This window comes from Acanthisitta chloris, unplaced genomic scaffold, assembly GCF_000695815.1.
Source record: "Acanthisitta chloris isolate BGI_N310 unplaced genomic scaffold, ASM69581v1 scaffold42543, whole genome shotgun sequence".
Lineage (NCBI taxonomy): Eukaryota > Metazoa > Chordata > Aves > Passeriformes > Acanthisittidae > Acanthisitta > Acanthisitta chloris.
The window spans coordinates 181-10907 of record NW_008666195.1 but is presented as its reverse complement, the minus strand read 5'-3'; the positions used below and the strand labels follow the sequence as shown (position 1 = coordinate 10907).

Sequence of the window (10727 nt, the reverse complement as noted above, 5' to 3'; positions counted from 1 at the left end):
CAACACCGAATAGATACAGCTTTTCAAAATAAATAAGCAAATAGAAAGGGTGATACTGTAATGGCAATTTTTTGTTCATGAATATTCTGTATTAGCACGAGTAGGAAATGGAGGAAATGTAAGCCTTGTTGCACAAACTGAAGCAAAGGACAGACAGAAGAAAGCTTTACCAAAAGCTTCAGTGCAACTGTTATCCTTTCCAGTGGCATAATTCAGTGATGGGTACATTAGAAATAATATTTAAAATAATTCAGAAAAATCTTAAAAAATTATCTTGGTATTTGTAGTTATTTCAAATAACAAAACTCATTCCCTTCTGGAAACACTTCCTTCACTCCACAAATTAATTTCTATTATCCAGATAGGTCAGTGTATATGCATATGGATCTATACATATTTGTAAATCATTCCACACACTTTCTCTTTTCTGCATACAGAAGTATTCACTTGAATTATTGTGTAGTATTTGGTATTCACGTTACATTTAAATAAGGTTTATTAAAAAACAATTATATTAAATACAGTCTAATAGAATATTCATAATAAATTTTACAGAAAAAATAGCCATGTCTTTATTTAGAAACACGTTTCTTTAAAAAGTTCTTTGAGATTTTTATAAAACTTTTTACCCGTGAAAACAAGTTTCCCATCAGACCTGTAAAAAAAGCTTAACCTTTAAATCCTTGTGGTTTTTTTGTTTTGTGTTTTTTTTCTTTAATACTTTTACAAGCTTATGATCTATAAATCTTTAAAATAAAAACCCCCAACAAAACAGTATCTTTCGGGATCAGATTGGTCACAGGCTGTTCTTTAAAAAGTCAGTGGAGACTCCCTGAATCCATACTGAAGTGCCTTTTATTTTTCTCTCTCTGGGTGTCAATAGTGCAGGTTTACATGGGAATTCAAAATCCCTACACACCCTATAGGAAGCTTGACGCATGTCGGTGGCAGGGTGCAGCTGCAGCGGTGTCTGCACAGGCTACGACTCCCCATCTGCTGCAGGAGGCAGAGCTCGTCACTTCACCCACAATGCAGTCCACAGGGTTTGCCCAGCCCCTCCGAGGTCTCTGTGAGGTCCAGCAGCCACGCACAGATGCCAGAAGAGCTGGCACCCAGCTCTCATTTGCTTTCCAAGTTAAAACAGTGGACATCTCCTTTTCCCTTCCCATCATACCCAGGAAGTGGCTGCCCGTATTTATCCACGCACCAGCAATAACCTCTTTTTCGGCCTTTGGACGGGCGACACTGAAACAGAACATAAGACTCGGTTAGCATGCTTTTTGTTTTTTCCACTCAGTGTTATACAGCAGGGATTCCTGCTCATTTGTTAGCTGCACTTCTATACCCTGACTATATCTGACAGAATCAAACAGAATGTTTGTTACCACTACAAAGTGTATCAATAAAAACTTACCTCCTCTCCCCATCAACCCCTCTCAGTCTAACTACTCTGTAATAAAACTGCACTGAGAACTACCAGAAAACAACCTGATGAAGTACTCCCTATTGTATTTTGCAGCATGGCTGCCCCCTTTGAATACCAGGACTACATACAACAGTATGGGCAAATGACTGGGACCCATCTTTGAAAAATAAAGTTAACAGATTTGTTCTACACTAAAGCACAAGTCTGGCAAAGACAGCCATTGCAGCAATAAACACCCTTGGCTTGCATCTGTTTGCTGGTGGAAACTCAATACTGTAGCTGACATTTCTTAACAGATACATAATCCTTCTGTAATGGAGTTATACCTTCAACAACTGCTAGGTGCATTAGAACTTTACATGTGTATTTTCCTATAAATATGGTTGCATATATATTAGTTTATAACCTCTGTCAGCTTTGGAAGTTAACTGCTGGAATTTGACCAACTCGAAACTACCACAGGCAGTGACACAGAACCTCTTTAGAAGCAGCAACACAGTAAAAATGCATTATAAAGTATACTATGCACTAAGTAATGCTCTTCCCAAGGAACCAAGAATGGCGAAAACTGGACTAAAGGAGGTAACATGCTGCAGGCTGCATTCAGTATGCAACCCTGGACAGTTACATACTGTGAATCTCTAGGATCCTGCAAGGTTTTTACCCACTTGCAAGACATGTCTCCAGAATTTCTTTATATTTGCAATGTTCAGCCTCACTGCCAAGTCAGCCTCCATGTCAGCTCAATGTTTTGAGATCTGGTGATACTGGGTTTGCTTCGAATGCAAACAGAGGTGGCTGTTTACTCAGGACATATCTACAAAGGAGGCAGTGACACAAGCATACCTAGCTTCCTGAGATTTCATCTGTTGCAATATAAAGGAAGATTGGCTAGAGTGAAGGTACTTAAGAGTCCTCAACTCTGCCAAGTCTATCATGATAGCAGAGCAAGTGCTACCTCTGAGATCACATTCACAGAAATTCAAGTTTTTCAGAGGTTCAGGCTAGTATAAGTCAGGTAAACCTTGCCACTACCACTCAACTGCTGCTTCTCCAGAGTCTCACAGGCATGTCCTCATCTCCCAGGAGAGTATGGCAGTCACTCACAACTGTAAGTGCCTTTTCCCTGTGCAGGTACACAAGGAAACATCAAGAAAACACTGGGCTTCATATGCTGCTTGAAGTGTCTGATCCTTTCCATGTTTAGTTTAGTATCTCAGGTGACAGGCTGCTATTTTGGACAGAACTGTGAATACAGATCACTCCTGGGATGGCCTGCAGCAGCACACTGGCCCGTGAGCCAACTGATTCGTGGCAGCATGAAGTAGAGTAGACTGTCTTCACAAGAAACTTGTGAAAGAGTGATGGAAGCAGATCACACATTAGATACAAATTTCTCAACTATTTTCCCTTGTTTATTTTATTTTAGAGTAAATGAAGTACTGTTAATCACTATAACTGCAAATTAATCCACCCTTTGATACACTGAGTAACAAGCCCAATGCAGAAATAGTACAATGCCTTCTGTTCTATGAATTTGCAGTCCTGCTGCATTAGGCCTATGAAAATTGACAGCATCAGGATGACAAGATCCAGCTTAAAGTACCTATCACCTTAGTTTTAGGAGAGGGTGAAGAAGTTCAAACCTACTGAGAGAACAGCTACATTAATAATTTGCTAAACTACATGGTTACCTGTGTTTCAGTTCTATTTATCTGTTTGGCTAGTTTTCTGTACTAAACCTTTAAGCATAAGTTTTACAACTTCTGTTTATTGTCTCAAAAACCTGACTAGAGCTTGTACGTTTTCTCAAGGATTTTCATGACTGGCTGCTCAAAGTCCACTGATGTCAAGGGAAATTTTCCTTCAATTTTGGTGGCACCTGCATTGGACTCTATCTTAAGATGCATTAACATTTAATAACTTAACTTCTTCATGCTCAAAACAAATAAATTAATGACAACAGCCTTTGCACAATTTAAATTTTACAGAAAAGGAAACTGAGACAGCACTTCTTAAGTTGTTTTTTCCAACAAAGCAGGCACAGACAGAGACTAAAGAGTATGGGGCTTCTGGCTGCCAGCCTGGTGCTCCAGCAATGAAACTACACTTCTACTAATAATAGTAACATAGCCTCCCCTTTTAGAAGTACTACATGAAGTATGTTACACAACTCTCACTGATTCATAGGCTTGCATCACTCTCAAAACAAATGATCAATCGAAGTTATGATGTTGGAGGGTTTGACTGCTTTTTACAGTTGCACAATCAATTTTCAAAATTAACTGCAACAGGATGTTAGTATGCAGAAACATCTTCCTTAGTACTAGTATTTTTTTACTTCTTCTAGACAATCCATTTGAAAAGCAAACCCCTTAGATCATTCTACAGCTGAAATAATGCTCCACGAGGAAACAATTTACCTAAAAAACTTATATCTAAGCATCCAGTCTTCTGAGTATTGTACTCCACATACATTTCAAGGCTCTGCCTAGCTCTCCCTACTGTATGACTTCATAAGTCCAAAAAGCTGGAAAACTGCCCAAGTGGTGGAGACAGTAATTACTTCTGATAGAAACACCAGCTGCCAGCTTCCATGCCACCTGCCCTTCTCTCTTCCACAAAGGAGGGCCGCAGAGGCATTTGTGGGGCACAGCAAAGCATATGGTATCCCATTGAATTCCTGCTCAGCCCAGAGATCTCCATGGAGCTGCATCCGTGGTCTTCAGGAACAGACTGCAGACAGTATTGACAGATACCTCAGGCCATTTTGGCTCCTGCCAAGCACAGCTCTGTTTTCAGTGGAACAATGCCAGCTCATATTTAGGTGAGTATCTGGCTCCGGTATACAAATATGGGGCAATTCTAGTAATTGCCCCATATAGCAATTTTAATTTCATCAAAACCTTTTTTTCCATGCTTGAGGCAGGAACATGCCTGCATCAACCTACTCCACATAAATATATCTATATACCACAGTTGAATAGTACAACCTTACATGTCTGATTTATTAAGATAAACAGTTCTAAATTTTAATAGGTCTGATTTTTAAAAAGTTTATATATAAACACAAGGTGTGAAATATTTTTCATGCTATACTCTGACAGATAAATTTTTGTTCTTAAAATTGTTTCACATATGAAAATTAGTTTCTGTGGTTGTTCCTGAAAGGCCAACTTCTATACAAATGTCACACCACTTGACTGGAAGAGCAAGTGACCAGGAAGGCAGAGTATGTGAAGTGCCTTCTGAATGAGTCTTAATCGTGTCCAGGGTTTATCAGATTCCTACCCTACCACACCTACTCCATTCTCATCCTAGACAATGGTTTTAGCAGCTGCTTCCAGAGTTCAAAATGCCTAACTCACTCTCATTTTTCAATGGATTTACTGCCTATTTCCTAACCTACTATTCTGAATTTTGCTGTGACGACAGACTATAATTCAGTTACAGATTGAACACTGCTAATAATGGCAAAGAAGGGAATTAATAAAATAGCATAGCATTCTGTTAATGAGATTAGACACTTGCTCACAGTGTCTAAAATATCAGACCTACATGCTGATGCTTCAAAAAGAAAACCAAACACAATTGTCACACTGCCTTGTGACATTTGATTTGGCCTGGACAGGACTCACTCCTCACACTGATGCTTTTTTGTAGGAGTTAATTCTGTGAGGGCAACTATTATTTTTGTTGTGTACTTTGTTGCTGAGAGAAGCAACAAAGTACAAAGTAAGCTGCCTCTATCTGTGAAGGCCTGTTCCCAGGGTTAACTGATGCTCATTTACGGGAGCAGCACCCCAACTGCATTTCATGCAGAATATTTGCTCACATAAGCTCCATTTGTGAGTATCTCCCGCAAGATTCCGAGTTGTCTCAAACTACCATTGAAACTACTGGATCTGTGTAAATTGGCACAGCACTTGACAAGGCTGGCCAGGTATGAAAGTGTCCCTTCATCCTCTATGTTTGCCAACCAGATGGGCTGCTGCACTTAGCGCAGGAACCTTTCCTGAAGCAGTTTTGAAAGTCTCTCAGGAGCACAGACACTACACAGAGGGCAGAAGCATGTCTCTGCTCTGTACCAACACCTTAGTCTCATAAATCAACTTCTAGGAACAAAGGCTAGTTATGATTATTATATGTCTTTCCTATTTTTTCCCCTTTTTTTCTGCCTTGGTGGCAGAACTATGACTACCCTTTAAAGTACAGTCATCCTTTAAAGTAAGCCACTTTAATATGTGCTTACTGTGGATCTGATTTACTACATGCACATGCCAGAGACTGCTTGCAAACCACCACATTTTCGCTGACAAAGCAAAAACCTCAGAGCCTAAAGACAGATAAAAGGAAGATCTACTGAACAAAGTAAATACTCATCTGTGGTCTTCTGTAATACCTAGAGAATGAAAAGGGCTACAGCACACTTGTGTGCCTTGAACACAGTTAAATCATGGGATATTCTAGAGCAGCTAAGGAAATGCTTTTATGGCATATGCACAAAACACAGTTGTAGCCTCACTCCACATAGCAGTCCAATGTATTTTCTGAAAAAAAACCAAAAACAGATGGAGAAGTGAGCATTGCTCTCTGCTGGTTTACACGCAGTGGGACAAGATTGACACAGCCTTCCCAAAGCTCCAGGCAACAAAAAGAAATTTCCCCTGCTTGGGAGTTGCCACCACCTGCTTGGGAAAAGCTGGGAAGCATAGACAAGCTCAGCAGCATACACCAAAGGTCAAACAGCACTGTCAATGCTGGGCTGATGGCAGAAAGGAAGGCTGGAAATCTCACCCCTATTGCAAATACCCCACCTGACACTGCCAGCTTAATGCAGAGCCCCAGGGAATACCAGAAAGGGAAAGACTATTTCTAAGGAAGCTGGAAGCCAAAATATGGAGAGATACCATTCCTAAAATAAGGTTGCTTGATTGGAGGTTGGCGTCTCACTTCCAACCAATGAACTGCATTAGCTAACAACAGACAGTCAGCCACTGCTTTAGTTACCAGAGACAGGGAGACTGACTTGTGCAAACTCAAGTGTGAGAGACAAGATGGTCCACAAAAAAAATCTCTCCTTGAGAAAAGTCTTAAAAGAAGCCTTTGGATTCAGGATATTTTGGAATTATACCAAGAAACATATTTGGAAGCAGGCCACTAACTAAACAGCAGAATTAGAGGGGATGTGCACAGTAAACAAAGGACCTGGCACATCTTGCACTTCCCCAAGTTCCTGAATGAGCTTCAAGGACAGCTCAGAACGGAGAGTGCTAGTGTAGCTCAACCTGACAGAACTAAAGCACAAATACCTGCACTCTCAGTCAGCATTTGTCAAGAAAGGTCACAACCCCAGAACTAGAAAGGGCTGAGAAGCCATCCTTGCTGCAGAGTAAGTACTAGATGTATCGCTTTCATGATAACATGACTTGGATTTTGGAAGCGATCTGTGTAGCACATAAAGGACAGATTATACCTTTCTCAAGTTGCTTTTTGTAATATGATCCAGTGCAGTTCTTCTAGGAACTCTCAAGCAGCTATTTACAATTCAAAGCATTGATCTATTGCAGTCATATGGTGACTGCAACATTAGCTCTGTGGGTTATTGCAGAAGCACTGCTTTTTTTAAACCGAAGGGCATTAGTATCTAGGACACCGGTCAACCCATGTGTGATTAGGTATGAAGTTTCCCAAATGAATCTGTTGTCATGACCATAGAAAATAAAAATACTGTCCCCACTTGACAAGGTTCAACACTATCAGATCAGGTCCTAAAACTGAAAATTAACTAGTTCCTCTGTAAAATGATACATAATGCACCTCGCTGGCAAGATCCTTCAAAGATACAGAAAAGGTGAAGTACATCGACTGAAATTATCAAAACTCTGTACTTACTTGCTTTTTCTTGTAGAACCCCTTCTTGTCACAATTTGGAATATGAAAGCCCCTGGGACTCAAAACATTCAAGATCTTTAGGTGGTTTAAAGTGTCTTCCATTTCTCTACGACACGGACCCTGTTAACAAGCATGTTTTAAAAAACATAGGTGAAACTTCATTCCCAAATTCTACCTTTCACATAGAAGCTAATAAATCTTTAAAGGGCAAGAAGTGCTAACAAAACCAAACAAATTCATTAAAACAAAGGGATAGCTGGATATGCCAAAAGGCAAACCATTCACAGAAAAAAAAAAATCTGACTTTGTTTCATTCAAGATAAACCAATTTCTAAACACTGAAGGCCCTATGCTATGCTGAGGCACATACTGGCATTTGCATTTGAAATCACAGTCACATATACCTATGAGAAGGCTTTAACCACTGTGCAATTAATCATACATAACGTAAGTTGTGCTGGTCTTGCACCAAGTGGGGAAAAAAAAAGTAGGCAATTCAATATACACCACTTAGGTAGACCTTCCCTAATGACATTTGGTTTTTGTGACTCTGTTGGATTTGGAATCTTAAATGAAATTGATTTCATTGAAAACACTTAGTTTGGCATAGTGTATGTGCATATATAAAAATACCTCTACTTTGGACAATGATTCCCAATTTCAACTGGACCAAATGGGTGCAGCCATGCAAAGGACCAGCTGCACACAACAGACTCATTAGATAAGTACTGTCACTTTTTCCCTCACTTTCTTCATGTGCAAAAAAGGCTGACAACAATGTAGTGAGGATTAGCTCCAGGACAATGAGCCAAAAAGAGCTTCCAGAAGCACTTTTAAGAGCATGTCTCAAACACCAATTATTTCTCACTGCAGCCCTTCAGGGTAGGGAGTAAAGCGTTGAGAGCCTTAGTTTGCAGTCAGAAAACCAAAAGCAAAGGAGTTCACATTTTGCCAGAGGCCAAGAAGGCAGTTAGTGTCAGCAGTGGGATCAGGATTCACGAGTCACAGCCTACAAACTCTGTGCTTAGCTACACTCCTGTCTGAGCATATTAGTGACTCAGCCCCTCAGCCCACTTCTTCAGTGGAGACCCGAAAAAATTTCTTTGCATAGCTTCATGGTTGGAAAATGTTTAAGTTGCTGTATTGACACAAAGACTCAATTTGGTGCAGTTTTTAATTAAGTGAAGTAATGATATTTATACTTTCAAGTAACAGTATTAATAATTTGCTCATGTAAAGTGCCTTTTATGTGTCTGAAAACATATAGACTCCATAGTTCTACTGGAGTTTAAAATGGAGTTTTTTTGGTTAGTCAAGACCTTCTTTGTTGCTTTAACATGTTTTCTTTCTGTATAAATCTCACACGCAATAAACATGAGCTTTAAACTGTTCCTCTTACTGCTCAGACACACTCACTACAAATCACACAGACTCAAAGATCTGGTCTCAAATCAGACTAACAGCTTTTTAAAAATTATTATTTTGAACCAAGCTTCCAAAGTCAGATCAGTATCAAAAGCTAACATGCAGACACAGCTAGAAGGGCATTTTCTAACAAAGGCACCTGTCCCTGATGGATTTGTTTCAGGTTCTTACAGACACCAGCAGCCTTGGTAAGTTGGTGCACCTCTGCTCATGGGACCCAACTATCATATATGGGAAATACTCACCCTAGTTAAGACCAGGACCCTATTTCCTCAGAGTAACCAAACTTCATTCTTTTACTGTATGCAGTTTACTTCACATTTTTGGGAGGAAGACACACTGAAAGGCAGATACTGAAGTGATATTACTAGATGGCTGGACATCAGTGACAAACTAAAGTTTCTCTTGAAGACCACACTCTCTTCAGGCACAGCTTTTCACCTAAGACAGGTTTCAAAACCTCCTTTTGCAGATAGGAAGCCACATGTTTTCACAGTGCCTGTTTCGATAAAACGCCGAAGTACATACAGACATTTTTTAGGCCATCTGGCCTCTGTTTCGATAAAACGCCGAAGTACATATAGACATTTTTTAGGCAATCTGGCCAAAGGCACGAGAATAACAACCAGGTCATCAGCCAGGAAGTCCAGGAAGGTAATTATTCTCCCCTCAGATTCAACACAACCTGGGAACACTGGACAGTCAGTAGGACACAGTGGCAGCTCATGTGCCCATGAGACTTTCCATTTAAGCAGCGGCACCAAATGACGACTGCAGGTGGAGTGGTGTTCAGCATTTCATACAATGACAGCCAAGATCCTAATCCTCAACTCAGCCTAAGTTTACCTCCCTTGATTTGTACTACAGAGTACGAACACAGTGCCACTACAGCCAACATGAAACATCTTTTTTCCCATTATGGCAAGTCAATAATCCTCTTTGCAAGCAAGTTTAATTATGACACTATTAAACCTATCCCAAATCCACTCACACAAACGTGTGACAACTACAGAAGAAATAACTTTCAACCTCTAAGAAATGACTTAGTGAAAACCATGCTTGTAGAGATGTAAACACTGCGTTAGTCCTACGTGTTTCCTGAACACAACCTGCTCAGTCTGCTGGTTGTCTGCGCATTTGAAGAGCCAACAGTTTTACCGGTTAAACGGCCAGAACGCCCTAAAAGGCTCCAACTACCAACACTTAGCTGTTTAGTGTATTTATCTTGTCATATGCACAACATGCATACACACACACACACTCACATGGTGGGAAATGTCTTCCCATTTACAAAAATACTTACATATTCAGTCTCTTGTTTGGATTCAGAAGAGAAATTCAACGTATCTGTACTCTGCGAATCATATTCCACTTTATAGCGTTGCGTATCTTTGGCTTGCACTTTCCTGATGATATCTATCTTAGTGTGTGGAGGATGTGACTTGGAATCTGGCACCCTGTGAGAGTTTGGAATGGCCTGATTTTCTGTGCTGCTGCTACTCCGGTCTTCTTCTGAATCACTGGAATTTCCTACAAAAAGAACAAGTGCAGTGAAGAAACAATGTTAATCAACTGCCAGCTGTGTCTGCAAGGGCAGAGAATTCTAGAATATCCTAAGTTAGATGAGACCCACAAGGATCACCAAAGTCTAACTTCTAGCCCTGAACAGGACAGTCCCAAGAATCAGACCATGTGCCTGTGAGCATCGTTCAAATGTTTCTTGAACTCTGGCAGGCTTGGTGCTGTGAGCACTTCCCTGAGGAGCCTGTTCCAGTGCCCAACAACCCTCGGGGTGAAGAACCTCTTCCTAACCTCCAGCCTAAACCTCCCCTGACACAGCCTCACATCATTGCCTTGTGTCCTGTCACTGGTCACCAGAGAGAAGAGATTGGTGCCTGCCCCTCTGCTTCCTCTTGTGAGAAATCTGTAAACCATGATGAAGTCTACCCTAATCAACTAGCTTAGTCTACATCATTAATAT

General features: G+C 40.5%; 1 protein-coding gene across 1 annotated transcript; it reads right to left on the bottom strand.

Annotated features, from left to right (window-relative positions):
- Positions 1-1113: 1113 nt before the first annotated feature.
- On the bottom strand, positions 1114-10276 carry IGFBP3 (insulin-like growth factor binding protein 3; the record flags this gene model as incomplete). Its single annotated transcript, XM_009071992.1, has 3 exons — positions 1114-1245; positions 7322-7441; positions 10050-10276. Coding segments are annotated over 3 exons (473 nt in total), but the record flags the coding sequence as incomplete, so codon positions are not given.
- Between the last annotated feature and the right edge of the window lie 451 nt (positions 10277-10727).